Genomic DNA, 16,362 nt, shown 5'->3' with positions numbered 1-16,362 from the left:
TTATGTGGGACTTCATCTAAGACATTTGTGAAGTCCATGTAGATTATTTCAACTGCACTGGCTAATTCAATATATTTAATCACCTCCGCAAAGAATTGAATCAAATTAATCAGACCAGAATTCTGCTTAATAAAGACATGCTGATTACCCCTGATCGATCACTGCCTTAGTTCAGATTAATCCCATTCTTAAAAGCTTTTTCAATAATTTGTCTATCATCACCAATAGACTAACCAGCCTGGAGCTACTAGGCTTATTCCTGTCATGCTTCTATCCTTAAAGGTACCATACTTGCTGGACCACTGTCATCTGATACCTTAGAAAAGATTTAAAAATTTGTACCCAGACTATTACCACTCATAGCACCTCGGGATACACTAAGACATTTAATACTACCCAATCTTAGATGGTTATTTGTCCTAGAATTTCATCATACCTTTCCATGAATTTCCCAACTAAAATATCCTTCTCCATGGTGAATATGGATAAGAAATATTGACTTAAGACCTCAGCTATGTCCTCCATCCTCCGTATACAACTGGCTCAGTGGTTCCTAATGGGGCCTAGTCTTTCCTTGTTACCTTCTTCTCCTTAATATATTGATAAAATAATTTCAGACTTCCTTTAACCTTACCACAGCTATTTGGTGCCTCCTCTTTGCCCCCTGGAGACAGAATGTGTAGGGAGTACTATATTATCTTGAAATATATTCTATATTCCTTTTAGAGGTTCTGCTGCTTTCAGTTTTCTAAACTGGCCATAGGCTACCATTTATTTTATCTCTCCAGTCTACTCTTTACTGAGATATATTGCACTTGTTGAACTTGTTGTCCTTGTCTTTTATTTCTTAACTTTACTCTTAATTATTCCCACTGTTCACATATGGACTTAGCCACAAGAGCTGCTGCTGGTTTACCTTTACAAAGTCCAGCCTTAACAAAGTGAAATCAATCTTACCCAAGTTTAGAACCTTACCTTCCAATCCTTGTCTTTTTCCACAGCAAACTTAAACCTTACATTGTTATAGTCAACATCTCCAAAACACTCCCCCCCCTCATGTGCTCTCCGCGTGCCTGGCTACATTCCCAAAGAATGAATACAGTACCTCCCCTCTCTAACAAGATTATCTTGGGTGCACTTTAAAAATTCCACCTCCTAAACCTTTCACACTGACACTGGGGATGTTGAAATCCCCTACTACCATAATGGAAATATTTTTACAATTCCCTGTGATCTTCTCTCTATGCCTGATTTACTGTTATAGTAGATATTACACATCCAGAAAACACAATGAATGAGATTCAGTTTTGCAGTTTGGCAAATGATTTCCTCCTGTAATGGCGTTAGCACTACTGCTGTCTGTGGTCTAATCTGTGATCCTCACTACACTCTGATAAGCAAATTTAACAGATACCTTTCAACATGACACACACAAAATGCTGGAGGAACTCAGCAGGCCGGGCAGCATTTATGGAAAAGAGTAAACAGTTGACGATTTGGGCCAAGACCCTTCATCAGGACTGAAACGGTCTCGGCCTGAAACGTTGACTATACTGTTTTCCATAGATGCTGCCTGGCCTGTTGAGTTCCTCCAGCATTTTGTGTGTGTTGCTTGGATTTCCTGCATCTGCAAATCTTCTCGTGTTTGTGAGCTTTCAACATTAACAAGGTTTCTTTCATGTTTCTTTGTGCTGATCCAATTAACAAATTAATACATCCCTGAGAAACACAATAACTTCTTGTTCTTCCCAGGGAAAATATCCATCTTATTTGCAGAAATTGGCAATTGACAAACCCTGTGAGTAATAACACATTTCTAGGGACTTCTTTGCAGACATTAACAGCTTCCATGAGGCAGTGACAAATATTCAATATTGCTATTTCAAAATAAACCTCTTCTCATAAATCCATAATCCAAAGGTATCAGTTTGGAAACTTTTAATTTGAGAGATAAATTAAGACTGATTTTTAACCTAAAAATAGAATACAACATGCAGCTTTCTGCAAAAACTGCTGTGAAGGCATGTTGTTTATAAATGTTTAACCCAGGTTTACTGTGTGAATGCAGTTCAGTACTGGGACTATTCTTGCTTCAGCACACAGGCTGAGTGAGCAAGTAACATTACAGAATTGCTTCACCTAGCTACCACTTGAATTTGAGCTCCAGAAAAACAATAAAGAATTTACACAACTTTTTATGACTCAACTTTCAGCTAAATTCAATGGCACATATAATACTTCTGAATGGATGGCTACAGTTTTGTTTCAGTCAGGGTCCCATCCCCTATATCTTGCTCCATGCCCATGCCAAAATAAATCTGCCTCAATCAGCAGAGGGTGACGTTTCTGGAGACAGACTACCTATTGTCATCTTTCACAAACCTACTGACTCTAACTATACCTCTTCCCACCTCGTCAGTTTTAAAAATGCTATTCCCTTCGCTCAGCTCCTCCACTTCCACCACATCTGTTCTCAGGGTTCCATTTTAGAACATTTGAAATGCCTTCTTCTTTTTAAAGAGTGGGATTTCCCTTCCACCATCATCGATGCTGCCCTTACCTCCATTTCCCGCACATCTGCCCTCACCCCATCCTTCCATCATCATAACAAGGATAGGTTTCTCCTTATCTTTAGCTAGCAACCCATTAGTCTCCCTATCCAGCACATTACTCTCCAAAACTTCCACCAGCTCCAATGGGATCCTACCACTAAGCAGATCTTTCCCTCCCCCCGCTCTCCACTTCCCATTGCGATCACTTTCTATGTGACTCCTTTGTCTACTTGTCCCTCCACATTAATTTTGCTTCTGGCACTTATTCCTGCAAGTGGGACCTGATGTCTCACCACATTCAGGACCTCAAGGAGTCCTTCCAAGTGAGGCAATGCTCACTTTATTGAGCACATTTGTTCTGTCCACTGCAAAAGCTAGGATCTCCTAGTGCCTTCCCATTTCAATTATACTTCCATTCTGACACGTCTGACCATGGTCTCCCCTCCTGTCCTGTTGAGGCCAAACTCAGGTTGGAGGAACAACACCTGATATTCCATCTAGGTAGCATCCAACCAGATGGCATGAATATCGACGTCTCTAACTTCCAGTTATTTCTCCCCTGTCCCTCTATACTTCTTCCCCTCTCTCTCCAGTTTTAGCCCTATTTCTGTCCAGTCTTGATAAGGAGTCTATGACCCAAAATGTTGAATGCTTATTTCCCTCCATAGATGCTGCCTGATTTGCTTAGTTCCTCCAGCATTTTATGTGTGTTGCTTCAGATTTCCAACATGTGTAGAGTCTCTTGTGTCTCTTGTGTTTATGAATCTGTCAATGCTTTAGATTCTGAACTTCACTATCCAGACAATATGCTTTATAGAGTGTCTGGGATGGAGAATTAGAAGTATATGTTGATAGGCAATGTAGTGTTAGCTAATCATGGAATCTTCAAACTTCTGGTCCTACAAAGTGTAGGAAGGACTTCAGGATTGGAGTTGATGGATAATCAGCTGTGGATGGAGCACGTCCCATCCAAATGAACCTAAACAAATGATTATATATCAGTGGGGAAATAATTTCGGACAGATGTCTGGTGTCAAAGCCACAATTTTAGCAGAACCTACAAACAGGAGGATGCTTAATGACCCCGGACCTATTGAAACCATCTATAGTATGGCCTCTGATACCTTTTCCACTAGGATAACATCCCATTTCTCTTTTTGCTCTGTGCCACCAACTGAACCCTATAAAAACTCACAACCATTCCAGGGTCAATCTACCAGTGATCTGATAAGGTATGTATTTCTGTGACTCACCAGGTTATCCATTCCATGACCGTGGCTGGTATTTCCTCCATTTAAGGAATGTTTCCATTATATCAGTAATGGAAATTGCAGCTTTCTGCTTGATCAAAGTCTATGTTTCACCCTACCCCTGTCTCCACCTCATCACTATACCTTGAACAATGTTACTAATTAGACGTAAGAACTGTAAACTTTTGTCTCATCTCCGCTTGTATCAATAATCAACTGCAGCTCATCTGCTGTTGGCCAGAAGGACATAACCAACTCAGCATATGATCCGAGTGGTTCTGTTCAAAATTCACTTCATGGCTCCATCTGTCTAAGTAGACAATGGATGCGCCCGTTCCGGGGCGCAGACCTGGGCGATGAATATGGAGATCCTGGGCTGCCCAGACATCAAGATCCCCCGCTCGGCCTCGCGGGTGTGGTCCAAAGGAATGTGAAGCTGTACATTTGGCATCAGCTTGGCTGCAGGAGCTGCCGGGATGTGACGTGATACATCATCCAACCACCTTAGGGACTCCACTCCGGATTTGTGTAGGGTTTACTCCTTAGCCTTCTCTTCTCCCGAAGATACCCACAAGGCAGTGGATAGAGGCCCATAGCGGACACTGTCAGCCGGAGCCAGCTGAGCCTGGGACTCGTGTAAGGCAGGGTCGTCACGCCCTGTAGTAGTGACATACAGGGCGTAAAATAGTTCAGTTCAAAATAGGACAGTCAATTCAACAAAATTAAAAAGACCAGGAAACTGCTGGAAATGCTCAGTAGGACATGCAGAAAGAGAAAGTGAGTTAACAATTCAGGTTGAAGTCACTTCCCCCAGATCTTTCTCCACTTTTTACGAAGGGTTTTTGATTTGAAGCCCATGTTTCTCTCTCTACAGACGTGCATGGCCAGCATTTCCAGATTTCCAGCATCTGCAGTTTTAATCTTCAGACACTTTAGTTATTGAAGTACTCGTGAACTATTTCCTGCAAAAGCTTGTGCATTTATGCATAAAGTATACCAGCCATGTTGACAGTTAGATGCTTGCAGGAAATCGTATACTAGTACTTCAGTAATCAGAGTTGTTCTCAAATTTTACATAACCAGAATAAATAATATATGAAATGTTATGTAAACCTAAAGTGATATTATATTATTTAATGCCTTAAGATAAGCAAACCTGAGGGTATACTCACATCTGTACATCTGATGCTGGAGTGTTAAAGTTCTTTAATAGCAAAATGGTAAAATTACACCAGATAAATAACTACATCATAACAGAAACATTATCCTCTCACTGAGATTGATTTCTGTAATATATTCAATATTTCCTACTCTGTTTTAGATTTCCATCATATATGCTTCACCTTGGCACTTATATGTTCATAAAAATCAATGCAGTAGTACCCTCTGCAGAGCAATGCCTGTAATACAGCACCTTGTTCTCAGGCTGAAACATCAAAATAGGTTTATTGTGAGAAAAAGTGCATAGTTCACCCGTGGCTGCCGATATCATTTCTCACCTGTTGTTGGTTTCAGTATTTCACCCAGAACTCCTGTGAATCACTAAATTGCATTTGCTTCATTTGTATTATATATATATAAAAATGCAGAGATAAAACTTGTAAAGTGCACTAAATAGAGAAGAAATTGATTCTAGAAGCAATTTATGAAAATATGATGAGAGAAGTGTCAAGTATAATGTACAGCACAAATAAAGATATAGACAATAGAAATATATTGTATGTCTGAATATGTGGATTAGAGAAACTGAAGGAGGTATTGGTACTGATAGCAAAGCAGCTGCCTCACAAATATGAGCCTGCCTCCTCTCCTAAGTTTGATATAACCTGCGCTATCTGTAGATAGAAACCCACAATGCAAATCAGCTCAGTAAGTGTGAGATTAGCTGTGTGAAAACAGTTTAAAGGTAAAAATTCTACACTGTGAATCTTGGTGATACTGTGCTTGCAGCCACCTATTGTCAAATAATATTGCTGACACTTCAAAAGTAATTTATTGACAGTGAAGTACTTTGAAACCTTCCGCGGTGTGAAAGTTAAAATTTCAAAATTATTTTTCGAGGTATAGTGACAGAGTAACCAAGAGTACCTTGAGTGTTGTTTCTTTTGTATCTTGATGGTTTACAATGTATCTGCCATTAATACTAGTATTACTTATTTTGATGCAGATGTAAGAATGAAAATGGTTGAAATATTTCTGTGGTGAATTTAAAGACAAGTGTGTCATTTAAAGACAAGTATACTGCCTGTTCAGGATCTAATAATCAAAGGTCATGTTCCCTTTCATTCAGAGCTGATTGGCCAAGGGACCACCATGTTCCCCCATATGTGCCAAAGTTTAGAAATGGCTGGGAGCCACCTCTAGAAAATTTCCGTGGAGTACCTTGGGAACTAGATGCACATCAGGGAACAGAAGCTGCAACAGATACGCCACGTAGACAGGAGGAAGTAAGGCGAGCTTCTATGGAGGTGGGGTAATATTCCTAGTTAACTCTTTGTGCGTATTGCAGTGTTTTACAGTGTACTTACTTAAAACAATACCAGATAAATTTGTTTGTTTAATATGAAGCTAGTTTCTTATTTGCAAGTATTAAATGTTATTGTTCAGCCTCCGGGTTCTGTATATTTACAACAATGACTGGGGAAATCCAAACTTGGATTCATCAATTTTCAGAAAAAATTGAATAAACTTCCCAGAATGAATCTGCAAGAAAACTTAATACTAACTTATTATTCATTTTACTCAAAGTGCATTTGGTGGCCCCACCCAGCTTCTTACATCATTCCCAATCTTCCCCTTCCCTCACTTCGGTCCAGCTATCACCTTCCAGGTCTTGCTCCACACATTCTGTCCACTTTTTTATATGGCTACCTCCCCTCTTGATCTGAAAAGTTAGCTGACCTTTTTAGCCTGATCCATTGAGTTCCTTCAGCTCTTAGTGCATTACTCCAGATTTTCCGCATCTGCAGTCTCTTAAGCCTCTATTGACTGAGTCTAGTTGTTTCTAATAGTTGAGCACCTTATAGGTGATAAAATATCTGTTTGTTCATCTTTTTGCATGAACTTGTCACTCTTTGTCAAAACCAAAACAGCAGCGTTGAGTTGAATTTTGATTTGAGTTCAAGATTTTGTCTTTTTCATATGGATATTTACTTAATGTTTCCAACACTTCAGAGCCTTTACTTACTTTTTCCATAGCTTGAGGCAACAAAGAAAAAGAACCCAAAAGAAATATTTCTGATATGTAATTTTAGTTTTAGAATTTTTGCACAAGCAACACAAAAGTAACACCATGCTGCCTGTGTACATACATCTATTGATGCTTCTGGACACATCTTCAGTGATGTTCCTGGAATCATCGGGTGTTTCGGGTCTTTCAACATCATACAACCTCCTCCAGGTGACCCAGCCGGGGCTGATCAGACCCCAGCTTGTGCCCAGATGGCTAGCTACTTATGACTCCATGGCTCCCCTCTTTTGAGCCACAGCCATCTTGAGGGCCTCTCTGCCGCATCGGTGGTACTGCGGATGGCTCTCCTCTTCCTCGCTCCCTCGATGCCCAAAATGCTGAAGGCTCTAACTAAAGAACGGGCTACGAATCCCCTACAACCAACCTCCACTGGGAGACACCTCGCTCTCCATCCTTCCTTAAGATACATTCTGTACTTAGTAAAGTGGCCATTGAGTGTATGTTCACGGCCTTCTGCTGCTGTAGTCCATCCACTTTAAGAATCGACATGTGCATTCAAAGGTGTTCTTCTGCACATCTCTGTTGTAATGTGTGGTTATTTGAGTTACTGTCACTTTTATAACATATAACATAAATATAACATATAACAATTACAGCATGGAAACAGGCAAATACAGTATCTATGCAGGCAAATACAGTATCTATGCAGGCAAATACAGTATTCTTAACATTGTTCTGCTACTTTTGTCTTCTAGCAAGCAGTGGCGCCCTGCTTCCCTCCACCGAATGGGTACGAATATGGTAACACGTCCTTCAAAAGAGGCCCGATTGGTGACCAGAATATCACATTAGAAGCTTATAAGCAGAGCGCTAGTCGGCCAGTAGATAGGTAACTGGTATTAACATGCTGTGGAGAAATGGTACAATGTTTATTCCCCTTCCTTCTGCTGGGTATAGTATTAATTGCATTAAAATTTCACAGCAAAGCTGTAAGTGAAAACTCTGTGATCCATTGTCCTGTATTACAGCTTTCCAGTCTCAAATCTTCTATTTCCAGTTGAATTCTGCTTATTTTAAATTATGAATATATTGACATAATTGAATTTTAATATCTGCTGCACTCTCACTCATTAATGTAGGGTAGAAGGTCTTGGTCCTACAGAGTTCAGTTCTAAATAAGAAGGGAATATTTGTAATCCTGAAGTGACTGGGGACTAAAACACGGCAAGGGTTCTGGGATGGTGCATTAAATTTCTGTTTTTATTTTAAGTTGACATATTAGTAAGGAAAGGAATCAGCAACTCAAAGTTGAGTTCTTGCATCAGGGAGGGTGAATCAACAGCAGCTAAGGCTGTCATTGTTGATCCTTTCCATGCACATCGGGTGGCAACCTTGCCATTCCTCTCGCATTTTTGTCTGTATTTTTATGAGGCCAAATGGCCAGCTCGATGCTCAACCCAGCACGGATGGAAAGTGTACAAGGACCTGGCCGGATTTGAACTGGAGACCACGCACCTTGAAGTCCGGTGCGGATGCCACTACACCACCAGCTGGCATCAGCTGACGGGTGGGATGATAACGGTAGAGATCCCAAGGGAGACCCATCAAGAGATGAAAGGTTTTACTACCTTAATCAAAGTACAAAGGCAGAAACCAATTCAGAAAGATTCCCTGTTAATTTAAGTGAATTGGACGTCAGATTTATGGTGAGAGTCTGTGTCTGTATGAGTGGTCTGTGATTTGCAGAGATCGGTCATGGTCCGACATCCATTGGGTGGTACTGAGTTCCATAGTGACTGCCTGAGTGTTAACATGCACCATGCACTGAGGAACCAATGGTAAAGCGCAGGTGATATTCTGTAACATCTTTCATAGCATCATTGATATGCAACAGAATAAAATTTATCAGTTTATATCATTCCATGCCAGAAAGGGACCTGACCCTGCCCCATTCATGACACCTAGACGTTAACTGGCCATGATTTGGACAGAGTCACAATGTCCTTTGGGAATCAAAATATAAAATATTACTGAAGCAGACAGCAGTCCTTTGTTGAGCATCTATATCAATTGGAAATAGAACATTGTGTTTTTCTTCATATACTCTTTCATTGAAATCTTGCTGGTGGCAGTAGCTTATGGCCTCTGTGGTAAGATGAATGGTGAGAGTTCCCTGCCAGCAATGACTTGCTTTTCCAAGGATGGCAGTAGCAGGAACTAGAAGCGTAGAGATCTTTTACTGCCACCTATTGGCCTATAATTACTGGCCTTGTACCAGTAAATGCAAAAGGTAGAGAGCTCTGCTTGGAGATTGCATGTTTGCAATTATTTTCACTTCTGAATCGAATTACATGTGAATTCTGAACTATTTGGAATAAACAAAGAAAGAATCAATCAACATTTATTGAATCCTGTTCTCAGTCTCCTGAAGTTTATTAGGTTATAAATGGTTTACTTGCTCTGGAATATGGTTGATCACTGAGAAACCAAAGATAAAGTCAAGTTCAGCTGCCATTTTAAACCTGCAGTTAGTCAAACCTATCCAGGGAGTGATCTGGACTTTCATAAGCAGACATTTATCCATATTTTCTATTTTGACTTTTTTCTGTAACTTCAATTAAGCCAGCATAGCCTTTGGCCTTCCAAGGAAAATGGTGCGTGAATATCATGACCAACACATTGCTCATAGTCTACCTGACAGCAGGAAGTGTTGTTTTTCTGTTTACTTCTGGATGTTCGACAAGGTACAACAGGCATTTCAGACACTGCAGAGATATCAATAATACTGTCTCCACAGAAAACTCCAAATCCACTGACAGGATTAACAAGCCAACATCAGCATCCCCTCCAGTGTCAGGACAAATATCTACAGCAAATATACTCTAATGAAACCCACCAAGCACTATTGATGAGGCCACATTGTGAAAATGCCTGACATCAGCCTCCCATAATAGACACTTTAACACAGCACAAGATAATGAAGGGACAGAAATGATTCAAGGATCTTCTCGAAGCCTTCTAGAAAACATATGTCATCCCCAAATGATTCATGAGAACCTGTGCCAAAAGCCCAGAGTAAATGGTGAGAGAAGTGTGAGGTTCCCAAATGATCCACCTGTCCACCCTTTCATTTCTATTGTGGTAATCAGTAGATCCTACATTGGCTTCATCAACCACTTCAGCACCCAAAAATCAGGTGTGGGCCCCCCAAGTCATACTCAATTCCAAGGAACTGCCTGAAAAAGAATGTGTTATTGCTGGTCTGCTTCTCCTCAGATCTGTAGATCCCTACACAAAGTACTGAAGCTCAGTTCAGTGATGTAGCTATCAGAGCTCTGCATCACAGGCCAACAATGCAGTTCAGTCTTGACCTCTGGTACTGTCAGTGTAGAGTCCACACATTCTGTCTGTGACCATATGGTTTTGTCTGGGTGCTCTAGTTTTCTCCCATGCCCCAAAAGCATGCAAGCTGATGGATTTATTGCCCAACATAAGTTGCACCTAGTGTTCAAGTGATTGGTGGAATCTGAAGGTTTTGATGGAAATATGGAGAAAAATAAAAAGGTTCAGGATAGGATTAATTTAAAAGTGGGTGCTTGATGGTCAGCACTGATTTGGTGGCCCTTTTCTGTGAACCGTTGTTCGATGACTCTTTAACATCAATATACAATATAGTTGTGTCAACGGCAATCAAGTCATGTGTGACTGAACAGAAATGGCAGAAACCTATAGCAGTTAGTGAGACACCCTCTTGGTGACAGTTCATGCAAACTGCCAGTACACCATGCATAATCAAAAGGAGACGAAGTGGGGAAGTCACCGTATCTCACACAAAAACAATCTACCAGTCTGGATGGATCCCATTGGAAATATGCTACTCTCATATTGGCAAATGTAATTTTTGCTTTGTCAGTTTGCCCAAAAAAATGATGTCTGTTTTTTTACAGTAAGATTATAATTTGCTGTATATTTAATGGTGGCTGGGCTTGGATAATTCAGCAGCATTTATTGTTGGTGCTTTGCATGCTACTGCTTTCCTGCAGCTAAAAAACAATTTTCCACAGCTCTGAAATACCTGTGCAATGATCAGATAATGAACTTAAATAATATGCTGATTGAAATGAAACATTAATTTGGTTGTTATTGATTCAGTCAAAATATTTTTAATCTGATAACTGGGCTGTTCCTGACTAGCAGTAAGCTGTGTAGATCAGATCTATGTTGAATTAAGTTAGTGTGAGCATCAGAATCGAAAATCGCACAGGATCCTTGATCACAATTGCTAAATTGTATGTCAAGAACAAACAGGATTTTGGCTCAGCATGGGATATCTCACTAAATCACAAGCAACCGAGAACCGCTCCCAGCAAGAGACTGCCATCATTTTTGGGTTGATTTGTAAAGCACGTATGCTCATTTCATCTAATCACACGGTGGTCAGCACCGACACTTAGTTAATTCATCTAAATCAAATTGTTTGTCAACAGTTATGTTAAAAAGTTATGAATTACTGGTATCAGTTTATTATTGTCACATGTAAGAGACAGTGAAAAACTTGTCTCTTGCAGACTGTTCATACAGAATAAATCATTACACTGTGCACTGAGATAGAACAAGGTAAAACAATAACAATGCAAAGTGAAGTGTAACAGCTACAGAGAAAGTGCAGTGCAGGGAAAATAAATATAAGATGCAAGATCATAATGGGGTAGATTGTGAGGTCAATAATTCATCTTATCACATTAGGGAACCATCTAATAGTATTAGAACAGCAGGATCAAGCTGTCCTCGAGCCTGATAGTACGTGCTCTCAGGATGTTGTATCTCCTGCCCAATGGAAGAGGGGAGAAGAGAGAATGCGCAGGGTGGGTGGCTCTTGGATTATGCTAGATACTTTACTGAGGCAGGAAGAAGTTCATGGAGGGGAGGCTGGTTTCTGCGATGTGCACAGCTGTGTCTACAGCTCTCTGCAGTTTGTTGTGGCCATGTGCAGACCAGTTGTCTTACCAAGCCATGATGCATCCAGATAAGATTCTTTCTATAATGTATTGATAAAACTTGGTAAGATTATCAGGGAACTTGTCAAATTTCTTTAGTCTCCAGAGGAAGTAAAGGCTTTGGTGAACTTGCTTGGCCGTGACGTTGACATGGTTTAGAACAGGATCGGCTATTGGTGATGTTCTTTCCTCGGAACTTGAATCTCTCAACACTCTCAGTCTCAGCACCATTGATGCAGACAAGACCTGTAAACATGACACTATTTTACTGACCTCTGTATTTCCTTCCTGCCCTCAGAATCATCAGTGTTTGGGAAATGGCTCTGTCACAAAGGGGCGCTGGGAGCAGGGGTGGACCCAAATGCAAGACACAAACATGTCTTGTGAGGTTAACTAAATTGAGTTTATTGCTCGTTACGAGGAGAGCAAGGCAGAAGCGGGAATAGCATAATGGACAAGAACTCAGGCCCTGGACTAGGCCGGGACTAAGGGTCTGAGCCAGGACTCGGTACTTGAAACCTCCAGAGCCAGGACTCAGTACTTGACACCTCTGGAGCCAGGGTCTCTTCTTATTCATTGGACAGACTCAGACACAGGACTTAGAACATTGAGCCGGAAATCCTCCTCAGTCACAGGACGGAGTCGGGACTCTTCTTGACACGGGTCAGGACCCTTCCAGGGTACAGGGCCGGGACCCCTTTTAGATGCAGGACATGGATACGGAGACCACACAACGATGGACCGTACTATAACTGGGCACAAGTACGCTCCGAGCTGCGGCGAGCTCTTGACTCACCCCGGCAGGTTAACTTTGACCGACACGCTCTGGCAAGGGAAGGCGGCTTGCTGGCACTTGCTTCAGGAGGAGACTAGGCTTGCTCCGGCAAGAAACTGAGTTAGCTGCGGCCAGATGACATTGGCTCGCACTACCTTCGGTGACTTTGTATCGCTCTCTGCCGAATGGCTGAAAGCCGGCGACTTATAAACTGCCAGTTTAGCTGAGAGTAAATTGCCTCTAATCACCAAGCCCGAGGGACACGGGAAAACAGGGAACCAAAGGGAAACAGGGAGACAACGGTCCGGATCGTAACACAAACAAAGTAAATTTAAAGGGAACCCGATCCGGACCATGACAGGCTCACTACAGTGGTATCATCTGCAAATTTGCAGATGGCATTAGAGCAGAATCTGCCATCCAGTCATGAGTGTACAGGGAGTAGGAAATTAAGGGCATAATCTTGTGGTGCACCAGTGTTCAGAATAATTGTAGTGGAGGTGTTGCTTCCTATCCTTATTGATTGTGGTTTGTTGACCTGGAAGTCAGGGATCCGGTTGCAAAAGGAGTTGTGACCCACAGGGATCTGAGTTTGGTGATTTACTATGAGTGGAAATGAAAGGAGTGCAATGGATCAAATATATGATAATTGTACTCATAATATTTGTATTTACACTATAACTAAGAAATAGAAATCTGGAGCAAAGTGCAGCAGTCACATTTCATTCTTTTGGTAATAGATAAAATTACAAGACTATTTTATGGAAAAGTGCATTGAAGTTCTCTGGTTTTTTTTGTTTTGAAATTATAAAGCTTCATTGGTGCATTATCAGGATAATGACCTTACACACAGGTGATATGTTCTTATAAGGAACATTAATCTGTGAGTAGTATTACTGATGAATGACACATCTGAAGATCACAGCAGGAAAATTCTATTGCATTTGACTATGTGTCAATCCTCATTTTAGTCAATACAGGATGGTATAAAATAGTACACATAACTAGAAATTTGGGTCAGGTAGCTTATCAGATAAAAAAAATTACTTGCTAATTTGACGCTTGCTTGTTTATTTAACTCTTTTTTTCAATAATTACAATTGTAGCAAAGTATCACATGTAGAAGTCTGAGATAAGAGTTCATAAGTCAAACAGAAAGGTGATTCATGTAAGATGTTATTAGATTAAAGAACTCACATAACAACATTAATTTGAAAATATGTCACCGGAATCCCTGAAAAGCATATAGTTAAATTAAGCAAATTTATTCAAAATTACACAAAGGTTAAGCATAAGCATGGTAAAAGTATGTTTGAATTCAAGAGTGGGAGGACGTCTCTTTCACCATGGTTATTTGGAATGTTTCCATTACTGGTTGCTTCCTAAGATATTTTGATTGGCAAAAATCTGTGCAGAGCACCCCTGTAGCCATTCCCCTGAATAATAAGTTTACAGTCCTGGATACTGTTGGCGGGGACGACCGACCAGGTGTGAGCCACGGTGGCAGGGCCTCCGGCACTGAGTCTGACCCTGTGGTGCAGAAGGATGGGACGGAGAAGAGGAGAGCTGTTGTCATTGGAGACTCTATAGTCAGGGGAGCAGACAGGAGATTTTGTGGACGTGAGAAGGACACCCGCATGGCTTGTTGCCTCCCGGGTGCCAGGGTCCGGGATGTCTCTGACTGGGTGCACGACATCCTGGTACGAGAGGGAAAGCAACCAGAAGTCGTGATACATGTTGGGACCAACGACATAGGCAGGAAGAGGGATGAGGTCCTGAAATGTGAGTTTCGGGAATTAGGCAGAAGGCTGAAGAACAGGACCTCAAGGGTGACGTTCTCAGGATTGCCGCCAGTGCTACGTGACAGTGATGGTAAGAATTGGAGGAGATGGCAGTTGAATGCGTGGCTGAGGAGTTGGTGCAGGGAGCAGGGTTTTAGATTTTTAGATCATTGGGATCTCCTCTGGGGAAGGTGGGACCTGTACAGATTGGATGGGTTGCACCTGAACTCAAGGGGGAGCAATATCCTTGCAGGTAGGTTTGCTAGCATGGTTCGGGAGGGTTTAAACTAATTTGCGAGGGGGATGGGACCCAGAGCGATAGAGCAGTGAAAGAAGTGCATGGAGTAAAGCCAGATCTAACATACAGAGAGGCTTTGAGGAAAGAGAAGCAGAATAAACGGTGTAAAGACAGTAATGTAGAAGGGCTGAAATGTGTGTATCTCAATGCAGGAAGCATCAGGAACAAAGGTGATGAACTGAGAGCTTGGATACATACATGGAATTATGATGTAGTGGCCACTACAGAGACTTGGCTGGCACCAGGGCAGGAATGGATTCTCAATATTCCTGGATTTCAGTGCTTTAAAAGGGATAGAGAGGGCGGAAAAAGGGGAGGAGGGGTGGCATTACTGGTCAGGGATACTATTACAGCTACAGAAAGGGTGGGTAATGTAGCAGGATCCTCTTTTGAGTCAATATAGGTGGAAGTCAGGAACAGGAAGGGAACAGTTACTCTACTGGGGGTATTCTATAGGTCCCCTGGTAGCAGCAGAGATACAGAGGAGCAGATTGGGAGGCAGATTTTGGAAAGATGCAAAAATAACAGGGTTGTTATTATGGGTGACTTTAACTTCCCTAATATTGATTGGCACCTGATTAGTTCCAAGGGTTTAGATGGGGCAGAGTTTGTTAAGTGTGTCCAGGATGGATTCCTGTCACAGTATGTGGACAGGCCGACCAGGGGGAATGCCATACTAGATCTAGTACTAGGTAATGAACCGGGTCAGGTCACAGATCTCTCAGTGGGTGAGCATCTGGGGGACAGTGACCACCGCTCCCTGGCTTTATAATTATCATGGAAAAGGATAGAATCAAAGAGGACAGGAAGATTTTTAATTGGGGAAAGACAAATTATGAGGCTCTAAGGCTAGAACTTGTGGGTGTGAATTGGGATGATGTTTTTGCAGGGAAATGTACTCTGGACATGTGGTTGATGTTTAGAGATCTCTTGCGGGATGTAAGGGATAAATTTGTCCCAGTGAGGAAGATATAGAATGGTAGGGTGAAGGAACCATGGGTGACAAGTGAGGTGGAAAATCTAGTCAGGTGGAAGAAGGCAGCATACATGAGGTTTAGGAAGCAAGGATCAGATGGGTCTATTGAGGAATATAAGGAAGCAAGAAAGGAGCTTAAGAAGGGGCTGAGAAGAGCATGAAGGGGGCATGAGAAGGCCTTGGCGAGTAGAGTAAAGGAAAACCCCAAGGCATTCTTCAATTATGTGAAGAACAAAAGGATGACAGGAGTGAAGGTAGGACCGATTAGAGATAAAGGTGGGAAGATGTGCCTGGAGGCTGTGGAAGTGAGCGAGGTCCTCAATGAACACTTCTCTTCAGTATTCACCAATGAGAGGGAACTTGATGATGGTGAGGACAATATGAGTGAGGTTGATGTTCTGGAGCATGTTGATATTAAGGGAGAGGAGGTGCTGGAGTTGTTAAAATACATTAGGACGGATAAGTCCCTGGGGCCTGACGGAATATTCCCCAGGCTGCTCCACGAGGCGAGAGAAGAGATTGCTGAGCCTCTGGTTAGGATCT

General features: G+C 41.7%; 1 protein-coding gene across 3 annotated transcripts in view; it reads left to right on the top strand.

The window, feature by feature from the left end:
- Positions 1-16,362, top strand: part of eps8l2 (EPS8 signaling adaptor L2) — a 213,547-nt gene that overhangs the window by 167,921 nt on the left and 29,264 nt on the right. For 2 of the 3 annotated variants that reach the window (XM_063062022.1, XM_063062021.1), the window contains exons 13-14: positions 6,093-6,270; positions 7,748-7,881. In XM_063062022.1, coding sequence (XP_062918092.1) covers positions 6,093-6,270; positions 7,748-7,881 — 312 coding nt within the window. The remainder of the gene's footprint in view (positions 1-6,092; positions 6,271-7,747; positions 7,882-16,362) is intronic. The other variant, XM_063062023.1, reaches the window with a different exon arrangement.

This window comes from Mobula hypostoma, chromosome 11 (genome assembly GCF_963921235.1).
Source record: "Mobula hypostoma chromosome 11, sMobHyp1.1, whole genome shotgun sequence".
In the NCBI taxonomy this organism is placed as follows: domain Eukaryota; kingdom Metazoa; phylum Chordata; class Chondrichthyes; order Myliobatiformes; family Myliobatidae; genus Mobula; species Mobula hypostoma.
The sequence above is the reverse complement of the archived record's forward strand: the minus strand, read 5'-3'. Positions and strand labels throughout refer to the sequence as shown.